At 48.4% G+C, this 14,381-nt stretch overlaps 1 protein-coding gene across 1 annotated transcript; it reads left to right on the forward strand.

Annotated features, from left to right (window-relative positions):
• The first annotated feature begins 84 nt into the window (after nt 1-84).
• Nucleotides 85-14,093, forward strand: foxk2b (forkhead box K2b). Its single transcript, XM_080488343.1, has 9 exons — nt 85-675; nt 6,134-6,328; nt 7,816-7,969; nt 8,791-8,937; nt 9,024-9,217; nt 9,310-9,512; nt 11,829-12,056; nt 12,748-12,948; nt 13,863-14,093. Exons 1-9 carry the CDS (start codon nt 380-382, stop codon nt 14,066-14,068), a joined length of 1,824 nt encoding a protein of 607 aa, XP_080344469.1. The 5' UTR covers nt 85-379; the 3' UTR covers nt 14,069-14,093.
• The last annotated feature ends 288 nt before the right edge of the window (nt 14,094-14,381 follow it).

Genomic DNA, 14,381 nt, shown 5'->3' on the forward strand with positions numbered 1-14,381 from the left:
GCCAGTACGAGCGCTCCGCGTTTTCTTCCTCCCGGACACCATATGCGCGTATCACTACCCAACAACCGACCTTGAATGTGTCCTCGGATTAATTCGAGCCGCACCAGCTCTCCGGGCTCTGATTGGTCGGTGGCCGCGGTCCGTCAGGCTGTACCCGCCCTCCGCCGCTCCTGATTGGCCAGCTGCGCTCCCTTTCTCTCGGCGGTGGGTCGGAGCCGCTGTCCCTGGCCTCGCATGGTCCCCTCCGGATCCCTGTTTTGGATTTGATGCCCCTCTCGTAGCTCCGCTGGGTTTTTTATTTTAGCCGCAGTCAGGCGTCTGGACGCGGGTGTTGCTTCTTTCTTTTGTCCCCGGAACGTGTGTAGAATCCCCCCGGAACATGGCTGTGTTGAGCGGCGGCGCGTCCGGGCCGTTCGCCCGGCTGGAGGGCCGTGAATTCGAATACCTGATGAAGAAGCGGTCGGTGACCATCGGCCGGAACTCGTCGCAGGGCTCCGTGGACGTGAGCATGGGCCACTCGAGCTTCATCTCCCGGCGGCACCTGGAGATCTTCACGGCGGGGGAGGACGGCTCGGGCGGCGGGGACTTCTACCTGCGGTGTCTGGGCAAGAACGGGGTGTTTGTAGACGGAGTGTTCCTGAGACGAGGCGCCCCTCCTCTGCAGCTGCCGCGGATGTAAGTGCCTCCGTGCCCCGCTCTGCCCCTCCGGCCCCCGGCAGCGTGTGGAGCTCCGCTCCGGAGCCGCACCGGCTGCACCACGTGCTGGAGGGTTAGCGTCAGTCCGCATCCTGCGAACAGCCATTTTCTTTGTTGACATTATTAGTGCAACTTTCCCCGCATTCCTACGACTCCGTTCGGGACCCCCACCCCCCGGTGTTATTTACACGGGTGGGCTTATTCACGTGGGTCACTTGTGTAAACATGGTCGCTCGCTGGAGCCGTGCGGAGTTTGTCAATGAAGCTCCGGTCGGACCGGAGGACGTAAACAAACCGGCCGCTCCCCGCCCTGAGCCTCACCTTTAACCCCGATCAGAGGGAGGCGGTGTTTACACTCTGATACCCGGTCACAACTAATGCTGGGTTTAACTGATACTGAGTTTAACTAATGCTGGGTTTAACTAATGCTGGGTTTAACTGATACTGGGTTTAACTGATACTGAGTTTAACTAATGCTGGGTTTAACTAATGCTGGGTTTAACTGATACTGGGTTTAACTGATACTGAGTTTAACTAATGCTGGGTTTAACTGATACTGAGTTTAACTGATACTGAGTTTAACTAATGCTGGGTTTAACTGATACTGGGTTTAACTGATACTGAGTTTAACTAATGCTGGGTTTAACTGATACTGAGTTTAACTAATGCTGGGTTTAACTAATGCTGGGTTTAACTGATACTAGGTTTAGATAATACTGTTTAATACTGAGTTTATCGAACACACTGTGACTGATCCACTTTAATACAACCTACATAAATATATGGATAAATCCCAAGTTTAACCCCGGATTAATTTAAACAGAGCAACTGTTTACCCATCATACAGCATAAATAATCTCACCCCACAATGAGCTTTAAACTGAAACTTTATGACACACACGCACACACACCTACACACCTTTTCTCATTGAACGCTAGATTTCCAAATGTGTTTTTTATTCTGTCCTGTGTTTGGGTTTGTGCAGCACTTTATCGCGCTGTAGTTTTGTTTATATGGTGCTGTAGTTGAATTGCAATTTCTTATCTGTTGCATGTTTGTGCAGTATTGCTTGTTGTGCTGTAGTTTGTTGATGTGTTTCTGGAGTTAGTAGTTGTGTTGTAGTTTGCTAGTGCAGTGCTGTAGTTTGTTGTTGCTGTTGCAGTTGTGCAGTAGTTTTTGTTGTGCTGTGGTTCTTTTTTGTTGTTGTTTTTGCGTTTTATTTGTCCGTTTCCATGACAATGGCGCTCAGAGTCACTGAAAGCTCAACTTTTTGAAAACGTTTTGTCTCCACGGAAACGAAGGGAAACGCAACTTTTAGAAAACGGTCCCATTGCGTCTCCATGGTAACGGGGTGTGAACCTTTTCTAAAACGCTGCTCCTGGTCCAGATCTGTTTTCACTTGAATATTTGTCACATAGAATAAAAAAGGCCTAAAAACTGAAGATTTTACTTTAGATTTGTGATTCCAACATGTTTTCATGGAGAAGTTAATCTGGTTAATCTAGCTCTGTGGGGCAAAATGCAGTAAAATGGTGAAAGACCATTTTCTTAATTCACGATTTATTTAAATGTAGTTGTATGTGAACCATTTTGGGCTTTAAAGCTGCAGAAAGATCTGGAAGTTGTTGGCCCTGAGGGCCGATATCGAGCTTTTGACGCCTGATCAACATTATTGTCTTTTGTCGTGTCCAGAAAGTGAAACTAAAACCGAACCCGGGCCGCGCTGAAGCAGATTTTTTGCTTGTGGTTCGGACTTGTTGCTCAGCCTCTCGTCCTCGGAGCTTGTTTGGACTTGATGCAGCCTGGATGTTTTGTGCCGCTGCGGCGTCATAAACACTGTGTGCTTCACCCCCCCCCGTCCGTTTCGCATTAGGAGCTGTTTAACTAGCCTTCGCCGGACAGCGTCACTCCAGCGGGGGCTAACGGGCTTTAGCAGTAATCCTAAAGCCGGAGGAGACCCCCTCACGACCCGCTGCCATCCAGCCAGGGGCGAGCAGAGTATTCCTGAGATTCCTGTGTGGTGACATCAGAGCCCCCCCCCCCCCCCCCCCCCTCTCGCTCTTTGCTTTTGTTTACGTTGTCTTCCTCAGGCGGGGTGGGAGTGAAAATCAAGCGAACCCTTTTCATGGGGGAACCAGCTTTGTTTTGTTGTGTCTATGCAGCTTAGCAACAGGGTAGCAACAGCAAGGTAGCAACATCGTAGTAGTAGCATCATAGTCGCGTAGCAGCAGCAGCATCATAGCGACACAGTAGCAGCGCGGTCGCAGTGTAGTGCCAACATTGTAACATCGTAGTAGCAATATGGTAGCAACAATGTAGCATCGTACTAGCAATAATGCAGTAGTGTAGTAGCAACATAGTAGCAACATAGTAGCAGCGTAGTAGCAACATAGTAGCAGCAGTTCAGAGTAGTAAACGGTTAACGCGGTAGCAGCGTGGTAGTGGTGTAGTAGCATCCTAGTAGAAACATGGTGGCAGCAGGGTAGGATTGTAGCAAGAGCTTATCAGCCTCGGTTCCGTTTGATGTTCCGGCCTCATTATTTCATCCCTGAGGAGAAACTGGCCGACTGTGCAGGAGGGACAGAACTTTGTTGGATCTAATCGTCTTTTTATTATCAGATTATTTGACTTGAGGAACTTTAAAATGCTCGCGTTTACAGAACTGTGCTCCTCCGACTCTGCACTCGCTGCTGCTTGGAGTCGATACTAGTTAATGATCTTGGGTCTAAATAAGTGACGATGGAAAAAACTTCATTATGTGAAAGAATACTGAGCAACTCATCAAAATCAACTTGATACTCCAGTAAATCCAACATTTAAAGAAGTATTGAAGAATCAGTAAACTCGTTCCAGACCAGCTCAGATCGGTTCTAGAGTCCCTTGTGTAAATATTCCTTCACCGGAATCGTAGAACGTAACTGAGAACATGAAAGAGCCGACTTCTATTACTATTTGATAAATTTAGCTTCATTGTCCTCACTCTGTCACCGAGCGGCTCGGCGAGCCTCTGAAGTTATTTAAAGATCCTCCACAACTTCATCAGATCCACACAAGACGTGCAGAACTACACACCTCACCTTCCTCACCCTCCTCATCTGCCTCACCACCTCACCCTCCTCATCTGCCTCACCCTCCTCATCTGCCTCACCACCTCACCTTCCTCATCTGCCTCACCACCTCACCTTCCTCATCTGCCTCACCACCTCACCCTCCTCATCTGCCTCACCGCCTCATCTGCCTCACCACCTCACCCTCCTCATCTGCCTCACCTTCCTCATCTGCCTCACCACCTCACCCTCCTCATCTGCCTCACCACCTCACCTTCCTCATCTGCCTCACCACCTCACCTTCCTCATCTGCCTCACCACCTCACCTTCCTCATCTGCCTCACCTTCCTCATCTGCCTCACCACCTCACCTTCCTCATCTGCCTCACCACCTCACCCTCCTCATCTGCCTCACCCTCCTCATCTGCCTCACCACCTCACCCTCTTCATCTGCCTCACCACCTCACCCTCTTCATCTGCCTCACCACCTCACCCTCTTCTTTATCTGCCTCACCCTCCTCATCTGCCTCACCACCTCACCCTCCTCATCTGCTTCACCACCTCACCCTCTTCATCTGCCTCACCACCTCACCCTCTTCATCTGCCTCACCACCTCACCCTCCTCATCTGCTTCACCACCTCACCCTCTTCATCTGCCTCACCACCTCACCCTCCTCATCTGCTTCACCACCTCACCCTCTTCATCTGCCTCACCACCTCACCCTCCTCGCCCTCCTCACCTTCCAGTGTATGGAAACTCCAAAACTTTTGTGTTGCATGTAACCATAGAAATGACACGTTGCACCATTTGGAATCCCCAAAATGTCTCGACTGTCTAATCAATAGCCAGCTCCTCATTAAGCTGGGCTCTGAATGAATTAATGAATGAATTAATCTTTGTCTCAAACATCCAAATGGGAAAGGGAGGAAAAAGAGAAACCTTTAGATGAATAAAACAAAGAAACGTCACAATCCACTCCATCTACATTTGCATGATAGAAAAGCAGTAGGAAGAAGTAAAGGTCTTGACTCCTCCCCCTCAGACACTCGGTGTCCCTGTCAACCACTCGGTGACAAAAGTTCCTTAAAATGTAATTTCACGCCGGCGGTTGCAAATAATTAACTGGTCCGTTTTGATGCAATCTAAATTCTTAAAACAGTCAAATTAAAGAGCTTCTAGATATTTAGGCTGTTTCCACGACAACGGCGCTCAGAGTCTCTGAAAACGAAACTTTTTGAAAACGATACTTGAGGTGGAACTTTAAAAATAAAAACACCGTCGTCACGGAAACGTTTTTTTTTTTTTGTTTGTTTGTTTGTTTTTTTAAACAATCGCTTCAGAACGCAAAAGTTTTCTGAAACAAATCTGCAAAAACATTGATTTGTAGTTTGATTATTTCTACTTTATAACCCTTTTCCATGCCTGGTCTGGACGTAATAATGTCGAGCTGCACAATGTTTCCCAAGTTTATCTTTATCGAACCAACGACCTACAAATCTGATAAATACGAACACTTAAACAGACGATGTTTCGCTCTGTTGGATCTTCGTCCTACATCGTGCAGCTTTACGACGAAGCGTCTTATTCTTGTTTTCTTTGTTCCAAAACTCAAAGCAGACGAAGCCTCGAGCTTCTCCTGTTTTAGATGTTGGATCTCGTTAAAGGCCGTTTGAATCCTCGGGGAATAAAAATCAGCTCAGTGTGTCAAATCTTTATATTTTCATTGTCAAAGTGTTGGAACTTCCATCTTCAAGATCGATGGAACCGCAAAGTTGTATTGAAACGACATTTTCAAGTAAAAAAAAAAAAGCAAAATCTTTGTTATGTGTGGTTTCATTACAAAAACTAACAACAGCACCAACTAGTGGACCAACATGAAAACTACCTTGTTTCTTCTGTTTCCGTGGAAACAGACAGTTTTCAAGATGTTGCCGTGTAAACAGGGTCTTCCTCATTTTTTTTTTTTTAAATTAATTCAGTTCTTGAAAAGTGTTTTTTAAATGCAAAAGTTACCATTTTCAACCTTCCCTACTTTTTCATTTCAAAAATTTTACTTAAACTTTAACCAACTATTTGTTTGTGTCGTCACGAGACGGCGTCGCCAGTTAATTATCATCCCAACCAGCTTTTTCTCTTCCTCGACCTTCGGTGCAGCGAACGAGCGTCCGTCCAGTTTATCAGTGATGTTCAGGGATTATTTATGCCATTTTAAACTAAATGATATTCGAACTTGCGTCATCAGATCTCCGTGTTGCGCTAAATCTTGATCTCTCGCTCAGCCTCGCCGGTTCTCCCTCCGTTTCCTCAGCTCTTGGCGTTCTCGCCGGGTTCTCCAAATGTCGGTCGGTTTGGGGTTTAAACACTCCGTTTGTCCTTCTTTCTCCTCCAGATGCACGTTCAGGTTCCCCAGCACAAACATCAAGATCAACTTCACGGCGCTGTCCAGCGGGAAGAAGACCAAGCGCGAGGCGCCCGAGTCCCCGGTGAAGCCCGTCCAGCCGCAGATCTCCCCGCTGACCATCAACATTCCCGACAACATCGCCCACCTGATGAGCCCGCTGCCGTCGCCCACCGGCACCATCAGGTACCGGCCCGCCGGCGTTCGTCCTCCGCGGCTGAGAAGAACCTTGGAGACGCGTCCAGCAAAAGAAATATGTTCTAGAAATGACCCCAATCTGTCCCCAGAGTCTCTGGGTAAACGATGGCTCCTTGGTCTGAACTCACAAACGCTCCTCAATATGGTCGTTGGGGTGCCGAAGGATTTAGATGTTTGTTTGCAAAACAATCTGGAATAAAAATTCATAAATAAATAGATGAAAGACTTAATGTGATATAAAAAAACAAAAAAAACAAGGAGAGTCGTATAGATAAAGAAAATCCAACATGAACAAAAAATTTAATTCAGCAGATTATTTGTGTTGAAAATATTTTCTGGATTTCCTCCTCACTGACTACGATCACTAAAGTCCCTGAACGCCTCTTGTTTTGGGATATTCGTATGAAAAAAGCTTGAGGAGTGTTCCTCTGGTTTCACTGAGCCAATGAGCTTCGCCCTGATCCCGGACCGGTGATCTGCTCCTCGTTGACCTTGAGGTGTCGCTGGACCTTAACATGGCTCCTGTGTGACGATCAGCTTAGGCTTATTTCTGCCGGGTCCGGGCTCAGAGAGGAGGGCGGCTCCATGTCGGACTCCTGAGATCCTCTCGACCCCTGACCTGGGCCAGCTGGTGGAGGAAGACCAGGTGTCGAGCGTTGACCACGGAGGCTTCGGGCGAATAAACGTCCCGACTGGGAAAAGAGGAAGTTCATGTTTGAGGGAAAAAACCCCTGAAATAAAGCGTTTTACACGCGGAGCTTTAGAAACCTCGCGGTCTGACCTACGGTCCCTGAACGCCTCGTGTGCACACACAATAAGTGAAGTGTGACGATTTGAATCACATATAGGAAACTGCTGCCTTTTTATCGGATCAATTTCATTTGAGATTTTCTTTTTAATTATTTTAATCTTTGAATTTTATTCAGACGCAGAAAAAATAGTTTGTTAGCGATTAAAGAAGGTTTAAAGACAGAATTCAAAGGATGTCAGTTTTCTTGTTTGTCGACATAAACAGAGATTGAATTTAGTCTTAAACAAACAAACTTAAGAATATGAATAAAAACTCAATAGTTCAGATTTATACTTATATGTATATTTGTTGCAGCATTTTGGATCCTGTCAAATCTTTCAATGTTTTGATGGTTTTTGTGATTTAAAGGCAAAAATGATTCAGAACAAAACAGAAATTCATATTTTCTTTACAGCTTGTGAAGTATATATTATGAATATTTTGGATAAAATTTTTCAAGTTGCCTTGGGAGACTCGCCGATACACCGATGACCTACGGTCCCTGAACGCCTCCTGTTCAATGTTGATTTAAAGCATTTTGTTGTCTTACGTAATGATGGTGCAACGCCTCTTCTCCACAAGTCCCTGAAGGTCACAGAGCAGAAACTCTCCTTCACCTCCAGACCTTCGGTCTGAACTCCTCCTCCTCCTCTGACCTCCAGTCTTTCCCTGTGTCGTCCTGCAGCGCTGCTAACTCCTGCCCCTCCAGCCCGCGGGGCGCCGGCTCGTCGGGCTACAGGATGGCCGGCCGCATGGTGAGCTCCGCCGAGCTGCAGCTCATCAACGACAACTCGCAGCCCGAGAACGACAAAGAGGCCTCCGGAGAGGACAGTCCCAAGGTGACGGCCGCCGAATCATCGACCACACGTCTGCTCAGCTCAGGCCTCGTCTGCACGGAAACATTTTGAGACTTTTGCTGCGTTTTGGGTGTCTTGTTTCCATGACAACGGTGCCCGGAGTTACTGAAAACGCAACTAAAACGTTTCTTAATCCGACTTTAAGGTTAAAACTGTATTAAAGCCTTTGAGTGGAGTTGATATTTCCACCTTAGAACTGATTTATTCTAAGTGTTTAATCAGGGGTTTTTTTTATATTTGGTTTTTAGCAGGATAATGTTGATTGATTCAGATTTATTTTATTTACAAAAATCTTAAAGCAATCAAACAATGTAATACTTTGTAAATATTTACCTTAATTTGAATATTAATACATGCAAACGGGAATATTTTACTGCTTATTTTAGCTTATAGTTCATGAAAATCTCCCCAAAACGTATTTACTTTCAGGTATTCCTCCATCATCATCAGTTAAAATGTAAAATAATAATAATAATTCAAACTTTCAGTAAATCACTTATTTTTGGCAGGTTGGGTTTTGTTTGTTTTTTTGTCCAGCAGGGGGCAGCAGTGTCACCTCAGTAAAATAAAACCCCCTGGATAAACACTTTAAAGGAAGTTTCACTTGCGTTCAGTCAGTAGAAGCCGTTCCACATGTTCATTGCAGAGTTATGGAGCTGATTTATATCAAAAGTACATTTATTTATTTGACATTTTATACAAAGTGAGTTATTGCAGCGACGTTCTCATGCACGCCACTGCTGCTGCATTAGAAACCATCGCGTGTGTTTGAACGTTTCCTGTTGTCTGCTCTGGAAACGCAGGACGACTCCAAACCGCCGTACTCCTATGCACAACTGATCGTCCAGGCCATAACGCTGGCGCCCGACAAGCAGCTCACACTCAACGGAATCTACAATCACATCACCAAGAACTACCCGTACTACCGGACCGCCGACAAAGGCTGGCAGGTCGGTTCACCGCCGTGTGTGTGTGTGTGTGTGTGTGTGTGCGTTGTGTGTTTTTGTTGTTTAAACGTGTCCGTCCTTCGACGCAGAACTCGATCCGTCACAACTTGTCCCTGAACCGGTACTTCATCAAAGTGGCGCGGTCGCAGGAGGAGCCGGGTAAAGGCTCGTTCTGGAGGATAGACCCGTCCTCGGAGGGGAAGCTGGTGGAGCAGGCCTTCAGGAAACGGCGGCCCCGGGGCGTGCCCTGCTTCAGGACGCCGCACGGCCCCCTCTCGTCCAGGTCCGAGCCCCCCTCCCCCCACGACACGCCGCAGCCGAAGCCCAGTTTGTTTGTAGCGTGGGTTTAATGGTCTGTTCTCTGCCCCCCCCCAGGAGCGCTCCGGCCTCGCCCAATCACTCTGGCGTGCTGTCGGCCCACTCCAGCGGCGTCCAGACGCCCGACAGCCTCTCCCGGGAGGGTTCCCCCGTCCCCCTGGAGCTGGAGGCCTCCGCCGCTCCGACCCCGGTGACCTCGGCCGTGGTCCAGCCCAAACTGGCCGTCATCCAGGAAGCACGCTTTGCACAGAACGCAGCAGGTAGGAGGGCGAGACGCACGCCACACGTCCTGATCCTGCAGCTGGAGCGTCGCTTTCGTCTCCTGTTGGTCTTTGTGGAGGTTCTGACTCCTGTTGGCCTTTTGTGGAGGTTCTGACTCCTGTTGGTCTCTGTGGAGGTTCTGACTCCTGTTGGCCTTTGATGGAGGTTCTGACTCCTGTTGGCCTTTGATGGAGGTTCTGACTCCTGTTGGCCTTTGATGGAGGTTCTGACTCCTGTTGGTCTCTGTGGAGGTTCTGACTCCTGTTGGTCTCTGTGGAGGTTCTGACTCCTGTTGGTCTTTGTGGAGGTTCTGACTCCTGTTGGTCTTTGATGGAGGTTCTGACTCCTGTTGGTCTTTGTGGAGGTTCTGACTCCTGGAGGTTCTGACTCCTGTTGGTCTTCGTGGAGGTTCTGACTCCTGTTGGTCTTTGATGGAGGTTCTGACTCCTGTTGGTCTTTGTGGAGGTTCTGACTCCTGGAGGTTCTGACTCCTGTTGGCCTTTGTGGAGGTTCTGACTCCTGTTGGTCTTTGTGGAGGTTCTGACTCCTGTTGGTCTCTGTGGAGGTTCTGACTCCTGTTGGTCTTTGTGGTGGTTCTGACTCCTGGAGGTTCTGACTCCTGTTGGTCTCTGTGGAGGTTCTGACTCCTGTTGGCCTTTGTGGAGGTTCTGACTCCTGTTGGCCTTTGATGGAGGTTCTGACTCCTGTTGGTCTCTGTGGAGGTTCTGACTCCTGTTGGTCTCTGTGGAGGTTCTGACTCCTGTTGGTCTTTGTGGTGGTTCTGACTCCTGTTGGTCTTTGATGGAGGTTCTGACTCCTGTTGGTCTTTGTGGAGGTTCTGACTCCTGGAGGTTCTGACTCCTGTTGGTCTTTGATGGAGGTTCTGACTCCTGTTGGTCTTTGTGGAGGTTCTGACTCCTGTTGGTCTTTGATGGAGGTTCTGACTCCTGTTGGTCTTTGTGGAGGTTCTGACTCCTGTTGGTCTTTGATGGAGGTTCTGACTCCTGTTGGTCTTTGTGGAGGTTCTGACTCCTGTTGGTCTTTGATGGAGGTTCTGACTCCTGTTGGTTTCTGTGGAGGTTCTGACTCCTGTTGGTCTTTGATGGAGGTTCTGACTCCTGTTGGTCTTTGTGGAGGTTCTGACGATGATCTTTGCTCAAACTGCTTTCAGACTCTCGCATAGAAAGAAATAGAACCGATGTCTTGATTCTTGTTTTCCTTTGCTGCAGCCTGAGGACTAGATCTTGTTTGTTGTTGGTCTTTGCTGGAACGTCATTGAACCAAGTAGAATATTATCTTGACTCTTTCCAACTTGAAGATTACTAGAACCAGTTTATTTTATTTTATTTTCTATATTAGATTTATTGCACTGTATTAATGGGGCAGGTTTACACAGTGTTTAAGTGAAAATAGCTCAACGGTGCTCCGAGTCACTGAGAATAGAACTTATTGAAAATGCTGTCTCCATGGAAACGGCTGTAGTAACCCATTCTTCTGCACGCGCTCAGTAGATAGACGATGAGAACAATGTTTGCAACATGCTAACTGTATCGTCTTTGGCGTTTCTGCCGTTTCCGTGGAAACGGGCCTCGTTTTCAAAACGTTTTTACGTTTTCACTTTAAACGTTGTGTAATCCTGAAACTCGTGGGTCGGTATCTTGACCGTTGGACTGACCGGCAGTTGAATCTCAGCACCTTTGGTTTAACCTGATGGAAGCTGCTCGATAATTATCTTGGCTATAGTTCTGGAGCCGGAATGAAACTGGCAGACGAACTTCTTGACTCTTGTTTGGAAGCGGCAGGGAACCGGTACTGGAGCCCGAGTGTAAGGACTATCTTGACTGAGTGTGGCCGGTACTGGTGCCTGAATGTAAGGACTATCTTGACTGAGTGTGGCCGGTACTGGAGCCCGAGTGTAAGGACTATCTTGACTGAGTGTGGCCGGTACTGGAGCCCAAGTGTAAGGACTATCTTGACTGAGTGTGGCCGGTACTGGTGCCTGAATGTAAGGACTATCTTGACTGAGTGTGGCCGGTACTGGAGCCCGAGTGTAAGGACTATCTTGACTGAGTATGGCCGGTACTGGAGCCCGAGTGTAAGGACTATCTTGACTGAGTGTGGCCGGTACTGGAGCCCGAGTGTAAGGACTATCTTGACTGAGTGTGGCCGGTACTGGAGCCCGAGTGTAAGGACTGAGTGTGGCCGGTACTGGAGCCCGAGTGTAAGGACTATCTTGACTGAGTGTGGCCGGTACTGGAGCCTGACCCCTGGTTTGTCGGTCTGTGCTGAAGCTGTGCTGTCCCGTCCCGTTCCAGGCTCGCCTGTCAGCAACCAGCCGGTCCTCATAGCAGTCCAGCGTCAGTTACCTCAGACCATCAAGCCGGTGACCTACACCATGGCGTCCCCGGTGAGCACCAGCAGCTCGCAGCCCGCGGTCCAGACCGTGCACGTCCTGCAGCAGATCAGCCCCGCCGTCATCGCCCAGCCAGCCACCATCATCAAGAGCGAGACGCAGGAGAACGGCGAGCACACAGCGGTCAAAGGTGAGGCGGGGTGGGGGGGAGGGGGAGGGGCCACAGAGGACTGACGGGTTTTCACCACAATGACACTTTTTCATTTCTGGACAAAAGAAACTGATGAAATCAGAAATGCGTCAATATTTAGTTGATCGGTCCAGATGAGCCTCGTTGTTTCAGTAGAATGTTTGATTTAATCTCCTGAAACGCCAAATCCTCTGTCCTCTGGACTTTTGTCTTTTTGTTTCTATATTGATCACTAGGGATGCACCGATACGAGTGCTAACCTTGAGCTACTTGCTGATACCGACACAAGTACGGATTAAATGGCTTTGACTCTAATTCAAACACAAACAACATGTAAAAGTTCTGCATTGAATGAACGGCCTCCGTGCGGCAGCTGTATCGTCCTCGTTGGCGCCTCAGGGAGTTTCACCAGTATCAGGTATCGGTCCGATACTGCAGGCAGTATCGGACCGATACCTGATACTGGTATCGGTGCGTCTCTAATAATTGTTCCTTCTTCTCTTTCTCTGCTGAAACTACCAGTTATGTCTCATTTTCTGCTTTAGTCCTTTAACTCCTGTTGTCGTGAGGTTTGACCTCTGAACTCGTCGGGTCTCATCTTGAGTCTCTCTGATTGGACGAACCTGAATGAAAGACACTGTGGTTCTGGTTCTGGTTCCAGCTCTGAACTGTCTGTGTTCCTTCCTCCCAGTCAAAGTGGAGACGGTTCCCACCATGGCCTCTATAGGCGGCTCCAGTCGGATCATCCAGGGCTCCCAGTCCGTCGTGCCGCTGCAGACCGTCACCATCGTGCAGCCGGCGCCGTTGGGCCAGCACCAGCTGCCCGTCAAGGCCATCACACAGAACGGCACCCACAGCATCACCACTGCCATCCAGGGCCACGCCAGCGCAGGTGAGCCGGGCCACCTGCAACACCATCGATCAATAACCTTTACCAACATCACAATATCCTGCACGTCAATTTAATTATTATTAAAAAAAAATATATTTATTATTTGTTTATGGCCAATTTATTTATTAAAGTTATTAATATTTGTATGCATCATTATTATTATTTATTTCAGACGTGTGGGCACAAATGAAATTATTCAAAACGAGACCAACAACAATAAATAAAAACACAGAAAACAAACAAACATAAGGCAAAATATAAGTAAATAAAATAATAATACCCAAACATCTCTGAAATTTAAATTATACTTTAACACTCGTCCTGTTCAGGAATCTTCAGTAGAGCCAGTTAAAATCTCCCCAGGACGTCCGTCCTGATCACTTTGTGTATTTAGACGTTCCTGAATCCCAGAATTCCTCGGCGGCGGCGGCGTGTTGAAACGTCTGGAAGTCGCTGGACCTTCGTTCCGCCGTGACGAGTCCAGCGACAAAGACGAATACAGGAATCTCTGGATTATACGCCGCTACTGTTTCCGCGCGCTCTGAACCCGGCGGTGGAAACGATGACCAGGATCATTTATGCATTTTTACGTTATGGAGCTTCACGCTGCCAGTATGTGATGCGTTCAAGTGCATCACCCAACGCCGACCTTTCTTTTGTTGTTTTAGTTCTTTCTGAGTTTGGTGGGTGTGGCCTATATTCAGCTGCGTAAAAGTATTTTCTCCCTGATGATCCAACAGAAGAAAAGTCTCAGGAACCCCGAGACCGTAGAAAACGTCTGTCAGTCGTTTCCTGTCAATAATAAAGAGGCAGATATTCTAGATATTCTAGATATTCTAGATCTATGGAGTCAGATTATCGTCGGTCAGTAGAAGCAGAACGTTGACGTTGTCCCGTGTCTCCCTTTCGCTCAGCTCCGACCGTGGCGAGCCCCCTCCACCTGCTGGCGGTGCACGCCTCGGCGTCGGCGTCGCTTCCCACCAAGCGGCAGAACGGCGACCAGCTGGCCGGCGAGCAGCCGGACGCCAAGCGCATCAAGTCAGAGGAGGAGGCCCCGCCCCCTCCGGCGGCGGACTCGGACTCGTCGGCAGCTAACAACCAAGACAGCCACCCCAACTAGTCTGTTCACCCTCACCTCGACCCCCCCCCCCCCCCCCCCATATCAAGGTTTCACTCCCTCCTCTTCCTCGCCATTTCCTTCCCCCCGACGTGCCAAACGGAGACTTTTCTTTTTCACTTTGTTTCAAAGCATCAAATGGAGGGGAAAAAAGAGTTGACCCCCCCCCCCCCCAAGGAAAAAGAAACGGTTGAGAAGCCACGCCCCCTCGCCCTCCTCTTCTGTGAGCCGCTGAACCGGGAGAGTGACTGAAGCAACGACCACGGGAAGCCTTAACCACCCCCACCAGGCACCGACCTTTGACCTCAAGCGATCC

The sequence above is a fragment of the Lipophrys pholis genome (assembly GCF_963383615.2).
Source record: "Lipophrys pholis genome assembly, chromosome: 19".
NCBI lineage: Eukaryota > Metazoa > Chordata > Actinopteri > Blenniiformes > Blenniidae > Lipophrys > Lipophrys pholis.